The 19,523-nt window shown below is 42.3% G+C and overlaps 1 protein-coding gene across 11 annotated transcripts in view; it reads left to right on the top strand.

Annotated features, from left to right (window-relative positions):
* Positions 1 to 8,465: 8,465 nt before the first annotated feature.
* Positions 8,466 to 19,523, top strand: part of ULK4 (unc-51 like kinase 4) — a 521,313-nt gene continuing 510,255 nt past the window's right edge. For 5 of the 11 annotated variants that reach the window (XM_070776125.1, XM_070776126.1, XM_070776130.1 and 2 more), the window contains exons 1-3: positions 8,618 to 8,926; positions 14,573 to 14,766; positions 18,421 to 18,520. In XM_070776125.1, coding sequence (XP_070632226.1) covers positions 14,629 to 14,766; positions 18,421 to 18,520 — 238 coding nt within the window. In that variant the 5' untranslated portion in view covers positions 8,618 to 8,926; positions 14,573 to 14,628. Of the gene's footprint in view, positions 8,585 to 8,617; positions 8,927 to 14,572; positions 14,767 to 18,420; positions 18,521 to 19,523 lie in introns of those variants that run through there. The other 6 variants (XR_011562944.1, XM_070776127.1, XM_070776124.1 and 3 more) reach the window with 5 other exon arrangements.

The raw sequence follows: 19,523 nt of genomic DNA, 5'->3' as shown, positions 1-19,523 counted from the left end.
TGAGTTGATATCAATTTAAAAAAAATTACAAAGGAGGCTGTAACGAACACTTTTGTGCATATGTCATCTTGCAAATGTAAAGAATATATCTACTAGATAAATTTTTAGAATTAGAATTTCTGGGTCAATGGGGATGTGCATTTATTATTTTGACAGTTATTGACAAATTGCTCACCCATCATCAATGCGAAAGTGCCTGCTTTCTAACACTCTTACCAGCATTACATCTAACACTCACTTAAAATTTTTTTTATTAAAATTAGTTGCTTTACAATGTTAGTATTAATTTCAGGTGTACAGCAAAGTGATTCAGTGATTCACACATACATTGTTTTTTAGGTTCTTTTCCATTATAGTTTGTTTCAAGGTATTGAGTGTAGTTACCTGTGCTATTATAGTAGGTCCTTGTTGGTTTTCTCTTTTATTTATACTGCTGCTGCTGCTTCGTCCCCTCAGTCCTGTCCGACTCTGTGCGACCCCATAGTCTTACCAGGCTCCCCCGTCCCTGGGATTCTCCAGGCAAGAACACTGGAGTGGGTTGCCATTTCCTTCTCCAATGCATGAAAGTGAAAAGTGAAAGTGAAGTCTCTCAGTCCTGTCCGACTCTTAGTGACCCCTTGGACTGCAGCCCACCAGGCTCCTCCATCCATGGGATTTTCCAGGCAAGAGCACTGGAGTGGGGTGCCATTGCCTTCTCGGTTATTTATACTAGTGTACATATCACACGCTAGTAAAGTAATGCTCAAAATTCTCCAAGCCAGGCTTCAGCAATATGTGAACTGTGAACTTCCTGATGTTCAAGCTGGTTTTAGAAAAGGCAGAGGAACCAGAGATCAAATTGCCAACATCCGCTGGATCATGGAAAAAGCAAGAGAGTTCCAGAAAAACATCTATTTCTGCTTTATTGACTATGCCAAAGCCTTTGACTATGTGGATCACAATAAACTGTGGAAAATTCTGAAAGAGATGGGAATACCAGACCACCTGATCTGCCTCTTGAGAAATCTGTATGCAGGTCAGGAAGCAACAGTTAGAACTGGACATAGAACAACAGACTGGTTCCAAATAGGAAAAGGAGTACATCAAGGCTGTATATTGTCACCCTGTTTATTCAACTTATATGCAGAGTACATCATGAGAAACACTGGACTGGAAGAAACACAAGCTGGAATCAAGATTGCCGAGAGAAATATCAATAACCTCAGATATGCAGATGACACCACCCTTATGGAAGAAAGTGAAGAGGAACTAAAAAGCCTCTTGATGAAAGTGAAAGTGGAGAGTGAAAAAGTTGGCTTAAAGCTCAACATTCAGAAAACGAAGATCATGGCATCCGGTCCCATCACTTCATGGGAAATAGATGGGGAAACAGTGGAAACAGTGTCAGACTTTAGTTTTCTGGGCTCCAAAATCACTGCAGATGGTGACTGCAGCCATGAAATTAAAAGACGCTTACTCCTTGGAAGGAAAGTTATGACCAACCTAGATAGCATATTCAAAAGCAGAGACATTACTTTGCCAACAAATGTTCGTCTAGTCAAGGCTATGGTTTTTCCTGTGGTCATGTATGGATGTGAGAGTTGGACTGTGAAGAAGGCTGAGCACCGAAGAATTGATGCTTTTGAACTGTGGTGTTGGAGAAGACTCTTGAGAGTCCCTTGGACTGCAAGGAGATCCAACCAGTCCGTTCTGAAGGAGATCAGCCCTGGGATTTCTTTGGAAGGAATGATGCTAAAGCTGCAACTCCAGTACTTTGGCCACCTCATGTGAAGAGTTGACTCATTGGAAAAGACTCTGATGCTGGGAGGGATTGGGGCAGGAGAGAAGGGGACGACAGAGGATGAGATGGCTGGATGGCATCACTGACTCGATGGACGTGAGTCTGAGTGAACTCCGGGAGTTGGTGATGGACAGGGAGGCCTGGCGTGCTGAGATTCATGGGGTCGCAAAGAGTCGGACATGACTGAGCGACTGATCTGATCTGATCTGATATATATATTAATATCAAACTCCTAACTTATCCGTCTCACACTCTCCCCTTTGGTTATCAGAAGTTTGTTTTCTGTATCTGTATCCATTTCTAACACTCAGTTTTCAGTTGTGTTGTAACCCTTCTCTGCTATTGCCACACCTTCAGTAAATTTTGTTTCACACAGTAATAGGAGCTTTGAGGAAGGAAGAAGAAGGAAGCAGCGTCAGGTAAAGGGGAGTCAGGGCCAGAAGTAAAGAGGATCTGGAAAGGGACCATTAAGAAATTTGTCACACGAAGTGGCCAAAAAATATACATATTTTCACTGGAAATCTAGTTCATCCTGGAGTTGCCACAGTACGTGTGATGCATGTTAGAATAAATAATTTTGTTATTAAAGGAGAAAGGGCATTTTACGGGCTATGAGTTATTAATAATATTATAAGGTGGGAAATCCCCCATCTAAGAGGGAGATGGTGTCCGGTTCTTCATTAAGAAGTTGATGCTGGAAGAACGATCATGCTTTCTCCCAGGCCTTCCAGAGTGACGAGGCGCAGCAATCCTGGACTCCAGCCTCCAGCTTGCGTCCCCAGCAGGGTCTGTTCCCTGAGCTGGCCACCTGAGAGCAAAGCGTGTCGCATCTTAGGGAGGGCTAGAGACCCTGTGACACCATGGCCAACCTCTTTGTCCAGTTCTCTGGGGAAATGACAACCCGGAAGAACGTCATGGAAACCATCTCCTGCCCTCTCAAGTTTACACCCCTGTTGAGTGGATTCCTACCCACTCTCCCTTCTGTTTCATTCATTTCTGTGTTTATCTTTACGGAGGCCTTTCGTTTCCATCAGCACAGTTTGTTGTTATTTTTCTAAGCTTGAACTAAATCTAATGACAAAGTATTGGCAAATCCATAACTGTAATGAGTAACTTCCAAAAATGGTTCTTAGGAACTGGCAGAGCAAGCAGGATAAAGCATCAGAAAAAGAGGATTTAAAAGATTTGAACATGTCAGTTACTAAGCTTGCAAGTAGGCATACGAAATTTTGAACCCAACAAATAAAAATATATCTTCTTTCCAAATGCCCGTGGAACATTTAACATTAATCACTTATTAGAGCACAGAGGAAATTTCAAAAAATCCCTCAAATCAAGTAGCATACAGGCCAACAACAACAGCAAAAATCTATCCAGTTGTTAATTAAAAATGAACAGAACCTAGTTCTTAAATATCTCTTAAAGAGAAAATAAAGTGGAAACTATGGATGCTATAAAACTTTATTTATAGAACTTTATAGCATTTATAAAGATACTAATTATAGTTTTGAAATTTCAGTTTTATGCAGTCTTTGTTTCCTTTGTTACTTTTATTCATTTGCTTATTTAAATCTTTGTCTTTAATGTTAGAGTCTTTTCTTATTTATCTTGATATTTCTATGTGTTCACATACAAGTGAAGTGAAAGTTGCTCAGCCGTGTCCAACTTTTTGTGACCCCATGGACTATACAGTCCATGGAATTCTCCAGGCCAGAATACTGGAGTGGGTAGCCTTTCCCTTCTCCAGGGGATCTTCCCAACCCAGGGATTGAACCCAGGTCTCCCACATTGCAGGCAGATTCTTTACCAGCTGAGCCACCAGGGAAGCCCTCACATGCAAGAGTAAGACACTAAAAGGCTCATTCAGTGTTTATTGCATATTTTTAAGGTTTATTGATTAATAAACTTCATTTTGGGTCAAGGCACTGAGATAGGCTCTTTCACTGGGAGACCTTCACTAAGCTAGATGTCAATATTTTCTCTTGGGCAAATTCTTTCCCCAACAAGGAAACTTCCAATCTTTGCATCAAATATAAAAACATTAGCCATGCTATCTTTCTGGGCAGGAAGGGCCACAAGGTTCAGAAGGCATTCCCCATCCTCCGGTGCTCTAGGTCCTTTGCTCACGTCACTAACAAAGTGATTTGAAGTTTTCATCTTGAAAGCAAAAGCCAGGGCCGACAGATGCTGCCCAGAGTGTCAAGCCAGCTGGTAGGGGAGGTGGAGTTCCTTTCATCTATTACCAAGATGAGGATTATATGCCTGGAGACTCAAATGTTAGTGGCTGAGTTGGGGCTACTTCTGCTATAGACGCTCTGCTTTTCCAAGTGTTTTCTGTGTTCCAGATGGAAAGGCCTTAGATTTTCCATCTGATGATGATTTCCTTCCTTGTTCTTTTAAAATTAATTTTTATTGGAGTATAGCTGCTTTACAATGTTTTGTTACTTTCTGCTGTACAGCAAAAACGGAATCAACCACACGTACACATATATCTTCTCTTTTTTGGGTTTCCTTCCCATTTAAATCACAGAGCATTGTGGAGAGTTTCCTGTGCTATACAGTAGGTTATCACTAGTTATCTATTTTATATACAGTAGTGTATCTATGGAGAAGACAATGGCACCCCACTCCAGTACTCTTGCCTGGAAAATCCCATGGACGGAGGAGCCTGGTAGGCTACAGTCCATGGGGTCGTCAAGAGTCAGATGACTGAGAAGCAACTTCATTTTCGCTTTTCACTTTCATGCATTGGAAAAGGAAATGGCAACTCCCTCCAGTATTCTTGCCTGGAGAATCCCAGGGATAGAGGAGCCTGGTGGTCTGCGGTCTCTGGGGTTGCACAGAGTCAGACACGTCGCAACTTAGCAGCGGCAGCAGCAGTGTATCTATGTTAGTCCCAATCTCCCACTTCACATCACCCTCCCCTTTCCCTCTTGGTATCCTTAAGTTTGATCTTTATATCTGTGTCTTGATTTCTGTTTTGCAAATATTTTTTTGGGCTCCAAAATCACTGCAGATGGTGATTGCAGCCATGAAATTAAAAGACTCTTACTCCTTGGAAGGAAAGTTATGACCAACCTAGACAGCATATTCAAAAGCAGAGACATTACTTTGCCAACAAAGGTTTTGTCTAGTCAAGGCTATGGTTTTTCCTGTGGTCATGTATGGATGTGAGAGTTGGACTGTGAAGAAGGCTGAGCACTGAAGAATTGATGCTTTTGAACTGTGGTGTTGGAGAAGACTCTTGAGAGTCCCTTGGACTGCAAGGAGATCCAACCAGTCCGTTCTGAAGGAGATCAGCCCTGGGATTTCTTTGGAAGGAATGATGCTAAAGCTGCAACTCCAGTACTTTGGCCACTTCATGTGAAGAGTTGACTCATTGGAAAAGACTCTGATGCTGGGAGGGATTGGGGGCAAGAGAAGGGGACGACAGAGGATGAGATGGCTGGATGGCATCACTGACTCGATGGACGTGAGTCTGGGTGAACTCTGGGAGTTGGTGATGGACAGGGAGGCCTGGGTGCTGCAATTCATGGGGTCACAAAGAGTCGAACACGACTGAGGGACTGAACTGAACTGTACTACTTTTTCAGGCTTCCCTGATAGCTCAGTTGGTAATGAATCCACCTGCAATGTAGGAGACTCCAGTTTGATTCCTGGTCGGGAAGATCTGCTGGAGAAGGGATAGGCTACCCACTCCAGAATTTTTGGGCTTCCCTTGTGGCTCAGATGGTAAAGACTCTGCCTTCAATGTGACAGACCTGAGTTTGATCCCTGAGTTGGGAAGATCCCCTGGAGAAGGGAAAGGCTACCCACTCCAGTATTCTGGCCTAGAGAATTCCATGGACTATATAGTCCATGGGGTCAGAAAGAGTTAGACATGACTCAGCGACTTTCACTTTTCACTATTTTTTCTAGATTCCACATATAAGAGATGTTATATGATATTTTCTCCTTCTGACTTCACTGTATATGACAATCTCTAGATCTATCCACATCTCAGCAAATGAACTATTTTCTTTCCTTTTATGACTAATAATCCATTGTACATACGTACCACATCTTTATCCATTCCTCTGTTGACGGACATTTAGGTTGTTCCCCATATCCTGGCTATTGTAAATAGTGCTGCAATAAACACTGGGTTGCATGTATCTTTTTAAATTACTATGGTTTTCTCTGGCTATATTATGCCCAGGAGTGGGATTGCTAGGTCATATGGCATTTTTAGTTTTTTGAGGTTTCTCCATACTGTTCTTCACAGTGGGTGTACCAATTTACATTCCCACCAACAGTGTAGGAGGGTTCCCTTTTCTGCATATATCCTAGCCAGGATTTATTGTTTGTAGATATTTTGATGATGGCCATTCTGACTGGTGTGAGGTGATAACTCACTGAAGGTTTGATTTACATTTCTCTATAAGTAGTGATGTTGAGTAGCTTTTCATGTGCTTTTTGGCCATCTTTATGTCTTCTTTGGAGAAATGTCTACTTAGATCTTTAGCTCATGTTTTGATTTGTTTGATAGTGAGCTGCATGAGCTGTTTATATATTTTGGAGATTAATCCCTTGTTGGTTGCTTCATTTGCAAATATTTTCTCCCATTCCGAGGGTTATCTTTTCATTTTGTTTATGGTTTACTTTGCTATGCAAAAGTTTTTAAGGTTAGTTGGGTCCCATTTATTTTTGTTTTTATTTTCATTACTCTAGGTCGTGGGTCAAAAAAGATCTTGCTGAGGTTTATGTCAAAGAATGTTCTGCCTATGTTTTCCTCTCAGGGTTTTATAGTGTCTAGCTTTACATTTGGAGAAGGCGACGGCACCCCACTGCAGTACTCTTGCCTGGAAAATCCCATGGATGGAGGAGCCTGGTAGGCTGCAGTCCATGGGGTCGCTAAGGGTCAGACACGACTGAGCGACTTGACTTTCACTTTTCATGCATTGGAGAAGGAAATGGCAACCCACTCTAGTGTTCTTGCCTGGAGAATCCCAGGGGTGGTGGAGCCTGGTGGGCTGCCGTCTATGGGGTCGCACAGAGTCGGACATGACTGAAGCGACTTAGCAGCAGCAGCAGCTTTACATTTAGGTCTTCAATCCATTTTATTTTTTTGTGTATGGAATTAGGGTGGAGAAGGAAATGGCAACCTACTCCAGTATCCTTGCCTGGAGAATCCCCATGGACAGGGGAACCTTGGGGCTACAGTCCATGGGTTGCAAGAGAGTTGGACAGGACTGAGTGACTCAACAACAACAAATGGTATTAGGGAGTGCTCTAATTTCATTCTTCCTTCCTTGTTAAGTGCCATTAGGGTTTAAGTCTTAGAATTTGGGAGGCTTTGTAGTAAATTGATGTGTTCAGTTCCTCGAATCATGAATCCAAATTATTTTGTGAGGACAGTTATAGCCTTTCCCAAATGACCTGGTTTGGCTCCTAAGTAGAAGTGGAACATCTTTTTTAGCTTCCCTAGTTGTTTCAAGAATATGGGAACTTCTTCAACACAGGTGATGTGTATTTAACCAGTTTTAAGGAAGAACTATATTCCAGATACTTATTTCTAACACTAAGCACGAGGCTGTCAAAACTCAGAATAAACTAGCTGATATTTCATTGTATGTCTTGATTAATTAGGAAGTGAGTACTTTGGCCACCTCGTGCGAAGAGCTGACTCATTGGAAAAGACTCTGATGCTAGGAGGGATTGGGGGCAGGAGGAGAAGGGGACGACAGAGGATGAGATGGCTGGATGGCATCACTGACTCGATGGACTTGAGTCTGAGTGAACTCTGGGAGTTTGTGATGGACAGGGAGGCCTGGCGTGCTGCGATTCATGGGGTCACAAAGAGTCGGACACGACTGAGCGACTGAACTGAACTGAACTGATATATAAGGAAATTTTTTTCCAGATCAAATCTCCTAAATACAAAAAAACTGACAATCAAGGCCAATTTAAAACTCTTGGGAAGGCAAGATGGGTTAGAAGTCAAAGGAGACATGATTAAACCTGAGATGAGAGACAGACACAGTTCCTACCCGTAAAGGTTTGCAGAGCGTGGTCCGTTATCGGCAACATTCACATCACCTTAATAGATATGAGAACTTTGGAGGCTCATCAGATTTACAGAATCAGAAGTTCTGTGGGTGGGTGGGCCCTGTTTTAACCAGAGCGTCAGATAATTCTGATGCCAAAGGTGATTATCTGTGAGCTAACTCCGTGTGGAAGAGAGGAGCTTGTGCTAACTTTTCTAGTAGTTGGAATTTGAGAGTTTGGAGCTTCGAAAGTCATAATCAACCAACTCGAGATCAGGTTTCTGGTCTTTTCTCATGTACAAGAAGGGAGATAATCCGTAACCTTCTCTTTTCTAAAGGAGTAGGAACCTGAGGAGCGATTGTTACAGACTAAGTTGCCCCTTCCACCTAAAAGGATGGAAGAAAACTGAAGACAGTGGAGAAAGGAAGAAATGATGAGGGCACAAGACTGCACTGCCACCAACTATGCAACTGCTACCCAGGAAGGGCCCCAACGACCAGCCCAAAGCCCCGATTCCCCCACCCACTGTCCGGATGGATCAACGCTGTAATACGGGCACCCCATTTCCAGACCCCAGCCAATAGCAACACAAACTTCTCAGCCAATCAGAGCCCTGCGCTTTTTCGGGCGTTCTGCGTGCTGCCCTGGAGACGGGTTGGACCGATCCAAACACGGAGCGGTGCGGAACGCGCAAGGCCGGTCACCGACGCTCTGAGCCTTGCCTTCCCAAGCACGTTCTACCCTGGTTTGGGGTCGATCGGTGGACTCGTCCTAATGGTAGGCGCGGGGCCATTGAAGTTGACGCGGGGCCATTGAAGTTGACCCTAGCAGCTCCATTTCCCGGCCCCAGCCAATGGGAACCGAAAGTGCTCAGCCAATCAGCGCTGGGCGCTCAAAGCGGCGTTCTGCGTGCTGCCTTGGAGACGGGCTGGCCGAATCCAAACCCGGAGGGGTGCTTCACCTACACGGTTTCACGGATTCCTTTTGCGTCCCGCCTTGCTCCATTGCTTCGCCCCTGGCCTTTGGCCAGTGGACTCGTCTTCAGGCGTGGGGGCCGAGACGCTAGCACTCACGCTAGGTATCCCATGGACCTGCGGATTCTCACCAGCGAGCGAGCAGGTGAGCGGCAGTGGCGGTTTTAGGGGCCACGAATTTGTGTCCCTGTCTGTCTCAGCGTTCGCCGGTCTGGAGGGGTTCCGCCCACCACTCTCTCTCCCTCCCTGGACCCTTTGCCCCCAGCGCCCCCTCTCTGTTCTGGCTCCGCTTTTTTTGTGCTTGTGTTGAACTCTACAAAACTTTCGATTTAGGGTACGCGGAACACGTCTTCTAGGACCTGGGTTCTGGAGATGCGCTTTATAGACACCTCATATTCGGAGTTTTATCTCTTAAAACTCTGGTTTAGCTTTTCCTGGGTTCTAAGCTGGCCTCGCTGACTGATGTCGTTGGACGTGGGGAGGCAGTGAAAGCCTCCAGTTTGAGGGGGCGGGTGCGGGAAGAGAGGGTGTTAACGTAGCGACCTAGAGCCTACGCTTTCGAGGTCAGTCGAAGCTCAAAGCCTACAATTGATTTGGTCCGAAAAGTACTGCGAGGAGGAGCACCAGTTTAGGGCTCAGTGTAGTGCCCGACTTCTCTTCTCCTCTCGGGAAAGGTTGACTTGGGTTTCTAAGGTAGCGTGCAACCGCAGGGCTAGTTAAAACGCAAATTGCTGGATCCCGCTTCCAGAGTTTTTGATTCAGTAAGGTCTGGGCCCCATGGTGGGGAATTTGCACTTCTCAGTTCCTGGGTGTTGCTAATGCTGCTAGAGAGCGAGTTTAAAGATTTGAAGGTGTGGATGATTAAGAGGAGGTTCTTGTCTTCACCTGCGTGCCCCTGCTGCCTGCTCTTGTTTCAGAGTTTGAGTATAGGCCCAGCCCGCTGAAATCATAAATGCTTCAACTGCTCATAGGTGTGAGTTGCTCTGATGATACCTGGGTGAACTTGCAGATTAAAAGAGACTTAAAAGACGCACAATGCTTTTTAGAAAATGTGCAAGACTAAACTGAGGTGTCTGGGAATGCTCACTTGAATGAGGAAACTATAAAGAAACGCATGGAAGTCAGGAGAGTGATTACTTTTGGGGGGAGTATTGAGGAGTTGTGATTGTTGGAGGCTCAGGGAAGGACTTCTTGGCAAAGTGCTGTGGCTGGTCTGGGTGGTGATTACAAGGATGGCCTTCTTGTAATAATTCTTTATATGTTTATTTTGTGGGTTTTTCTGTATTTGTGTTTTGTTTTACAATTTAAGAAATTACAACATTTGTAAAATGTGCATTAGGAAGTCTGAGGTGAGGAACATCCTTGGACTGAGTAAAAAAAAATCTTAGAGACAATGGTTTTCAAATCTGAAAGATAACTTATAAAATAGTCTGATTGAAAGGAAGTTGAGCCCATAGAGAGAGGAAATACTGCAGGTAATAAACCACCCTTGTCTAAACCTACTCTGTAATTGGTATGTTTTGTTAATTTCAGGCGGTGCCCTGCTCAGATGCCTCTATTCAGTGAAAGATTGAGGAAATGAACTTGGCCCGACTCAAATTCAAAATTTTAAGATTTTTTTTTCTTGTGGCCTAAAAACTTGTTCTGAAGGAATCACTCATCTTATATAAGAACTTATTTTAACATCTTGTGCTGATGTATCATAATATAACCAGTTTGTGAACATTTAAGATCTCAGGTTATTTTTCTTTGACACATAATTTCTCCTGTTAAGGCTGCATTTTGGTGGCTCAGGAACCAAAAGACTGCCAGATATTTCTCCAGGAAAAATGGCCTTATTTGGCATCAGCAGGGAATTCCAATTCGGCGTGTGTAACCATGACAAGACATGGTGCAGTTCCGCAGCTTGGCAGGGGAGGAAAAAGATTTTATAAAGGGGAAGAGTAAGTTGGGAAGGCTGTAGTAAACAAAGACTCCATTGACGGAGTCCTTGGTAGGAAAGAAGAGGATTCATTCTTCTTCCAGTTGAGCTCGGCTATCATCACAGGGTATGAGAGCGCCCCACTTCTTGTCTCCCAACTTTATTTAATCGAGATTTTTGTTTAATATGTATATACATATTTTCCATTTCTCTCTTTTGATCAGGATCTTCCTCTGAAAGCATCGCTGATCAAGAGTCAGGTTTTGTAGTTGCAGAGGCTTTTTGTCCCTCTATGTCAGAAAGTATCTTTCCTGGGTGTAGTGTCTCAGGTGGAGGGGAAAGTGCAGAGTGGAAACCTATTAAGATAACAGTTACCAAGGAGGGGTAGGAGAGAGATCTACCAGGCTCTTTTAATCTAAAATCTATATGTTATCAAGATCACAGACATTGGTGATCATCTGAAGTCTTATTCCATAATCTAGGGTTTGGCGTTGGCGACCGAATGGTTAGCCCATTCAAGATGGCTGTTCTCTTGGTTTCTGTACATGCCTTGCTCAACCACACCCTACTTCACTCACAGGACTATCCAATCCTCTCCATTAGTCTCTGGTACCTGATGAGCCCACCTGGCATCAGTTGCCTTGTAAATGGTAGACTCCTCCTCCCTCAAGTAGTGAAGATTGCTGCCGTGTCCTGTTCTGCCTGCTGTCTGCCACACACAGTGGATTGTCTCTCCAGCACCTTGCTTCAGGCATTTAAGACCCCGTGTCCAATAAGTCATTTATGTCTGTTGCTGACTCCAGGCTCTCTGTCTGAGACTGAGCAGTTACAAGGCTCGTGGGCCTTCAGGGTGCAGCCCCGCAGTGACAAACTTCCGCAGGCCAGATCTGCATACCTTGGGAAAGCTGTCTCATTGGATGTTGTCTGCTTTAATTCCACAGAATCTTTACTTTCAGATCCAGTCAGAAGGTAAAGTCAGGTCCAGCAGAGTTCTGCACTTTCTTTAGATGTGTCACATGAATCCAAAAGTTGTGTTCCTTGGAGTTCGGTGGCACAAGGGTTGGTTAGTAATACTCAGTAGGGACCTTTCTAGTGATGCTGAAGATGGTTCTTCCAGAGTGTCTTTTCCAGTAAACGAACTCTCCAGGTTGCAAGGTGTGATGCTGGAGGTCTTTGTTTCCTGAGGGTGCCCTATAAAAAGACTGCCCTGCCAAAACATGGTTATTTTTCGTAGAAGCAATTAGGCCTTTCAGTGTTGGAGTAACTCTCCGTTTATTAGTTGTGGATTGTAAGAAGCAGGAGCCCAGTGCATTGGATGTCCTGTGACTGTCTCAAGAGGTTGAGAGTTTCTGAATTACAGAAGGGGTGGATCTGAGATTTAGAAGGACCAACAGCCATGCTTTTGGTCGAGATATTTGGAGGGCCTCTGTATTTTGCCAGTTGAGTCTTAAAAATGCTGGTCCTTTAGCCCCATAAGAGGCAGTAGACTGTCTGCAAGCAAAGGATTCAGTCCAGTGTGACAACACACAGATCATGACTAAATCATACTTTGTCTGTTAGATGATGCAGTATGTAATCCATTTGCCACTAGTTGATGTTTCCCCAGTGGTATTGATTCATGAAGGCCGTATTTTGTTAGTAGACTGACAAAATGCATGTACAGGGATAAGGAGTGGGGATTTTAGTCTCTCATAGGGCAGGGCTGTTCCTTAGTCCAAACCAAAGCTTTTTCTCTTACCAAACCAACAGTTGTTGAATTTCTAGTCTTGTTTTTCCTTTTCTGAGGCCAACTGTTGGCCCTTTGTGCCAGTTTTTCTAGATTACCATTTTGGGAAATATCTCTTTGGACCATGACAGAGGTTTGGTTGCTGTTGGTCCCTTTAAGGGCAGCATTTCTTGCAGCAATATTAATAGCAGCCAGGTGATTTTGTTCTGCTTCTGGAATGTCAAGCTTAGAATGCCTCAGAATCTTAATAATAGTTCACCTGGCAGGTGAAAGTACTGCTTTTAATCATTTCTGAACATAGGAGCACTTAAAATTTTATTTCTCCTGGAAGTAAGGAAACCATGTTACTTTTTAGCATTCCAAGATTTTGAGCTACTCTGAAAGCACATCATGAGAAACGCTGGGCTGGAGGAAGCACAAGCTGGAATCAAGATTGCCGGGAGAAATATCACTAACCTCAGATATGCAGATGTCACCACCCTTATGACAGAAAGTGAAGAAGAACTAAAGAGCCTCTTGAAAGTGAAAGAGAAGAGTGAAAAAGTTGACTTAAAGTTCAGCATTCAGAAAACTAAGACCATGGCATCCGCTCCTATTGCTTCATGGCAGATAGATGGGGAAACAGTGGAAACAGTGTCAGACTTTATTTTTTTGGGCTCCAAAATCACTGCAGATGGTGATTGCGGCCATGAAATTAAAAGACGCTTACTCCTTGGAAGGAAAGTTATGACCAACCTAGACAGCATATTCAAAAGCCGAAACATTACTTTGCCAACAAAGGTCCGTCTAGTCAAGGCTATGGTTTTTCCAGTGGTCATGTATGGATGTGAGAGTTGGACTGTAAAGAAAGGTGAGCACCGAAGAATTGATGCTTTTGAACTATGGTGTTGGAAAAGGGTCTTTGGAGTCCCTTGGACTGCAAGGAAATCCAACCAGTCCATCCTAAAGGAGATCAGTTCTGGGTGTTCATTGGAAGGACTGATGTTGAAGCTGAAACTCCAATACTTTGACCACCTGATGCAAAGACCTGAGTCATTGGAAAAGACCCTGATGCTGGGAAAGATTGAGGGCAGGAAGAGAAGGGACGACAGAGGATGAGATGGTTGGATCGAATCATCGACTTGATGGACATGGGTTTGGGTGGACTCCGGGAGTTGGTGATGGACAGGGAGGCCTGGTGTGCTGTGGTTCATGGGGTCGCAAAGAGTCGGACACGACTGAGCAACTGAACTGAAAGCATATCTACTATCAGTATAAGTATTGACACTTCTGTTCTTGGCTGAAGTATAAGCCCCTGTTGTTTAGTTGCTAAGTTATGTCTGACTCTTTGCAACTGCATGGCCTCGTAAAAGACTACATCAGATTGTTATTCACTCATGAATATAAGGTGATTTTGTTGGCCAAGAAAATGAAGTTGTTTTAGTGGGTGGTTTAAAAAAAAATAATTTGAAAGAGTTGGCAAACTTTCTTCAGTAAAGGGCCAGGTAGTAAATATTTTAGAGGGTGTGCAGGTCATAGGGTCACTCTTACTACTACTCAACATTGCTGCCCATATAAATGACTGGACATGGCTGTGTTCCACTTATTTACAAAGGACTCAGCAGGCTGGATATGGCCCAGGAACCAGTAGTTTGCTGACCACTGACTTCGAATAATATTTGAATTGACTCTTAAAATCTCTGTGGGTTAGATAGAAATACTATCATTTCATATTTATTTATATAGTGTTTTCACATGCATTGTCTCATTTCTCATAATTTATGGTTAGATGGAGCTTACTACCCCATTCATTACACAGTTACTGACACAAAGTGCTTTCCAGTGTAACAGAGTAAGAGCTGTATCAAGATACATTGACTGAAATCTCATTCATTCCCTGGTTTTGTTCCATGTGTTCAAAATAGCTGTCATTTTCATTATTTTTGTTACGGTCTTGTCACTAGGGAGTTGAATATTGGTTTTTGAATTTTTTTTTCTTAGTTTTTTTTCATTTTACAAAAACAAAGATACTTGTATCAACATTTGTAGGTGGATTTTTGAATTGATAGAATTACTAGATTTATTGATTACATATTAAATAGCTTAGGCTAATCAATCATGCAGCTAGTTTGGGTTTTGAAGTGTCATATTTGTTTACTTTTTAGGAGTTAGAGATGCTATTAGGCTGTCATTTTACCGAAGGTGAGAAGTCAACCCAGAGATGGAAAACTTCATCCTGTATGAGGAGATTGGCCGAGGAAGCAAGACTGTGGTCTACAAGGGACGACGGAAGGGGACCATCAATTTTGTAGCTATTCTTTGTACTGATAAGTGCAGGAGGCCTGAAATAACCAACTGGGTAAGTCAAGTATGTTTCTCTCCCTTTGGGAAGAGATGATCAGATGGAGTAAGTAGTATGTAAACAGAAGTCCCTGAACTCACTGTAGCAGACGGTCCATTTTCAGTCTGGAATGGGTGACCTTCTCTCTTTAGTGCCAGTAGTTCTGAATAATGGCTCCTAAACATACTCAAGTATCAATAATTAGCAACTTAGATTTCTGGTTTTTGTTTTTTTTATGAGTCAGGGAAAATACAGTCTGTATCAGATCACTTAAGAATAAATTTATTTGAATGTGACAGGACTTAGCTGTGGCAGTTGGGATCTAGTTCCTTGACCAGGGATCAAACCCTGGCTCCTTGCATTGGGAGCTAGGAGTCTTAGCTACTGGAACATCAGGGAAGTCCCTAGATCATTTACTTTTAAATTTAGTACATGATTATGAAGCTTTCCAAAGGAAGGACATTAGGTGAGAGTAACTTGGGTTTAAAATAGTTGTACCACTTTACATCCCAGACTCCTTGGACCAAACCTAGCTATTTTTTTTAATTGTGGAAAAAAACAATGGAGAAGGCAATGGCGCCCCACTTCAGTACTCTTGCCTGGAAAATCCCATGGACAGAGGAGCCTGGTGGGCTGCAGTCCATGGGGTCGCTAAGAGTCGGACACGACTGAGCAACTTCACTTTGACTTTTCATTTTCATGCATTGGAGAAGGAAATGGCAACCCACTCCAGTGTTCTTGCTTGGAGAATCCCAGGGACAGTGGAGCCTGGTTGGCTGCCATCTATGGGGTCGCACAGAGTGGGACAGGACTGAAGTAACTTAGCAGCAGCACACATAACGAAGTTTATCATCTTAACCATTTTCAGTATGTAGTTTAATATTGTCAGTAAGTATATGCCTGTTACTGTGCAGCCATCACCATCTTATATGAGGTACCTTTCAGAAACAAAGTACAATACAGTGGTGATTGCCAGGGAAAGGGGAAATGGGGAGTTATTATTTAATGTGTAGAAATTTTCATTTTTGCAAGATGAAAAGAGTTCTGAATGAATAAGTACCACACTCTTGGTACTTAGCCAAAAGAGTTGAAAACTTAGGTCCACACAAAAACCTGCACACAGATGTTTACAGCAGCTTTATTTGTAATCAATAAACAAACTGGAACATATATACACTGGAATACTGTTCATTAATAAAAGGAAATGGGCAGTCAAGCCACAAGTAGACACAGAGGAACCTTAAATGGACATGGTTTGGTAAGAGAAGCCAGTCTGGAAAGGCTGCATAGTGTATGATTCCAACCATGTGACATTCTGGAAAAGGCAAAACTATGGAAACAGTAAAATGATCAGTAGTTGCCAGAGTTTGGGGGGTCGGGGAGAGTGGGAGGGATGAATAGGCGGAGCACAGAGGATTTTAGGGCAGTGAAACTCTTCTATATGATAGATGCTATAATAATACAAGTCATTACCGATTTTTCCAAACCCATGAAATACTCGGTTTTCCCCAGAGGCCCTACCATTATACGTTCCCACAGCAGTGTGCGAGGGATCTCATTTCTCCACACTGTGGCCAACACTTGTTATTTTTGTCATTATTGTTATTTATTATTATTTTAAACAGCCATCCTCACCTGTGTGAGGAGGTGCTGGCTTTTGAAAGGCATGTGGACAGTTGAGGGAAGACAGCTGTATGGGACAAGATGCTCTCTAGTTGGTTGATTTGGAACAGGAGGAATTTCTCTTCTGATTACGTTTTCACTGAGGTGAGAATCTTAAGTCTTCACTTAGGGGAAACGGGCAGGCAGTGTTCCAGAGAAAAGGAAAGAAAAGATGTGAATAGGTTTACCTGGAGGGCAGACTGGCTGGGGCCCTTTAGAGTGGGGACCATCAGAGGAAGGCAGAGCAATCAGCATGGTTTGTGTCTGCTTCAGTGCCTTAGGTGTATGCAGACTGTGGGGAGGGTTGGATTGAACCAGAATTGCAGTCCTGGAGCGAGTGAGCTGGAAAGTGAGTGAGTGGTGGTCATGGATTAGGATGTGTGGAAGAGATTTTGGAGAGAATAATGTTACCAGTTAAAAAAAAAAATCTAGCAATGCTGTCCAATAGATATATAATGGGGGTTATAAATCTAACTGTAAAGTACATAGTATCTACATTGAAAAAGGATAATAAATAGGTGAAATTCATCTTATTAGTATATATTAATCTCATGAGATTAATAATACCATGTATTATTTTTTCAGCGTGTAACCATTGAGAGATTTTTCTAATTCTGATGTTGGTTGTTGGGTGTCTGGTGTGTATTTTACACTTGAAGCTCATCCCGGCTGCTGCTCCAGAGCACAGTGGCCCTCTGTGGCGAGTGCTGGCCACACTGCCTCCTGCACTGGCCAGCGGCGGCTGCACATGGGCGATGGAGGTCCGGGTGGAGGGTGAGATAGGCAGAGCGGTGTCTGGAAGAGTAGGTACTTGGCAAATATTGAGTGATGGGCAGGGTCAGGAGGAGTGTGCTGTGGCCTGAATTCTTTTGGGGTTTCTGTATCTCCTTTATTTTTTCGCTAGGACCTCCCCTTCCCGAGCCAGAATTAGCAAGGATCCCTTTAAACTTATTTACCCAGGGTTCTCCCCGTTCTCTAGTGGCCTTATATTGGGAATTTATTACAAGATGCTCCTCAAATTCTCCCTTGGTCACTCTGTTTGGTTTTCTCCTCATCTGTCTTCTAAGTCATGTAGATTAGTTTTCCTTTATTTTTGTTACAATATGAGCCCACCAAGTTGTTACTGGAGCATGCCAAATTCCATTTCTTAAACAGGGAGCTCTGTATTTCTACAAATTATGGGCTCATTAGCCTGTGTTGAGTGACAGTAGAATTTCTTTTTTTTTTTTTTTTTTATTAAGAAAATCAGAAAGCAAGGATCCAGTGCACTTTGATAGTCATCAGCAATTGAGTCTTGATGTTCTATACACATTTTTGTAGTCTTAGTTCCTATATTTAATGGGATTTTTAAATGGGGAAAGCCAAAAATCCCCAAAGCTACTTAATATTTTTTTTTTAATTAATTTTATTTTATTTTTAAACCTTACATAATTGTATTAGTTTTGCCAAATATCAAAATGAATCCGCCACAGGTATACATGTGTTCCCCATCCTGAACCCTCCTCCCTCCTCCCTCAATGGACACGCTTTTGCATCTTTATTACTGAGTTTTTGAATTCACACTTTTTTTTGGTATACAATTATTCTTATAATCCATTGGAAATGTACATTTTAAGATCAGTATGTTCACATTAGGGCTTCCCTGAAGGCTCAGATGATAAAGAATCCACCTGCAATGCAGAAGATATGAGTTTGATCCCTGGGTCAGGAAGATCCCCTGGGGAAGGAAATGGCAACCCACTCTAGTATTCTTGTCTGGAGAATTCCATGGACAGAGAAGCCTGACAGGCTGTACAGTCCATGGGGTTGCAGAGTCAGACACGACTGAGCGAGTAAGCACATAACCATCATTCTTAATGTCTATATTTTAAATTATTTATTATTTTATTCCACTGAATAAGTTCCATTGTTTTCTTATGTATTTCCCAGGTGTGATATTTAGGTGTTTCTTAATAGATTCAAAGGTTTTAAGAATTTTTTTCTCAGTGTGAATGCTGTGTGTTTTTATAGGTCCGTCTCACCCATGAAATTAAACACAAGAACATTGTAACTTTTCATGAATGGTATGAAACCAGCAATCATCTCTGGCTAGTTGTGGAACTCTGCACAGGTAGGAGCCAAGAAGTGCTACGATTATAGTCACCGTGTATTGCTTTGAAAAAATATGTGATGTAGGTTTTGTTATTTTTCACTTTTCCTTCTATTATGAATAGAAGCATACTATTGACTACATTAACTTGAACATCTGTTGTTTGATATATTAGGGACAGGAAAAAAGCAAAGGTGTTTGGTAAGAGGAAGAGATGCAGTTTAGGGTTAACTTTATTTTGGTATAAAATAATACTAAATCATCTTCATAAAATTTAGACATAATTTTTAGTGATTGATCAAGTTTTTCCATTCAAGAAAAATAAAAGATTTGAAGTAAACTATCTATTGCCTAATTAGTTCTTATTTTTTTATTCTTATGCGAAGGATACTTGCATTAGTAAAACTTAAGCAATATAGAAAAATAAATGGATCAACAAATTCTACCACCTGGAAATAATTAGAGATAACATAGCTCTTGCTTGATAAAATTTTCCAAGACTGTATACAGAGAGAAAGGTGACTAAATACATAGGTATTGTCTGGACTTTTAGTTTCAGTGTGTTTAGGAAAAAATGTAAGAAGTACCACAGTTATACATTGAGTAATAATAAAGAATCATTAAATATTAAGATAAAATGTAATAACTTCTAGCTTTATGAGTCTCTTACCTATTGGCCCTTAGAATTTATAAAGCAATTATGAAAGAGCTTATCTGGAATTGTAAATTATTTGCATTTTGCATTTTATTTTTTGAATCAACGGGAGGAGACAGTGGTTTAATTTCTTTCATAAGATGTATACACTGTTGAGGTGATCAGGGGACTCCACCTGTGTTACTTTTTGTTTCAGCAGTTATTTCTGACCCCTGGCTGTTGTAACAACCTAACTCATTTATACCTGTGTTTGGAATGGTTCCTCACTCACCAAACAAAATGAACAGAACTCAGAATGCCTCCTACCTTCATCACAGGAATTCTGATTGAACTTTCAGCTGCCAGCTAAGACTTCCTTTTCTGTGAACT

The sequence above is a fragment of the Bos indicus genome, chromosome 22, assembly GCF_029378745.1.
Source record: "Bos indicus isolate NIAB-ARS_2022 breed Sahiwal x Tharparkar chromosome 22, NIAB-ARS_B.indTharparkar_mat_pri_1.0, whole genome shotgun sequence".
NCBI lineage: Eukaryota > Metazoa > Chordata > Mammalia > Artiodactyla > Bovidae > Bos > Bos indicus.
The sequence above is the reverse complement of the archived record's forward strand: the minus strand, read 5'-3'. Positions and strand labels throughout refer to the sequence as shown.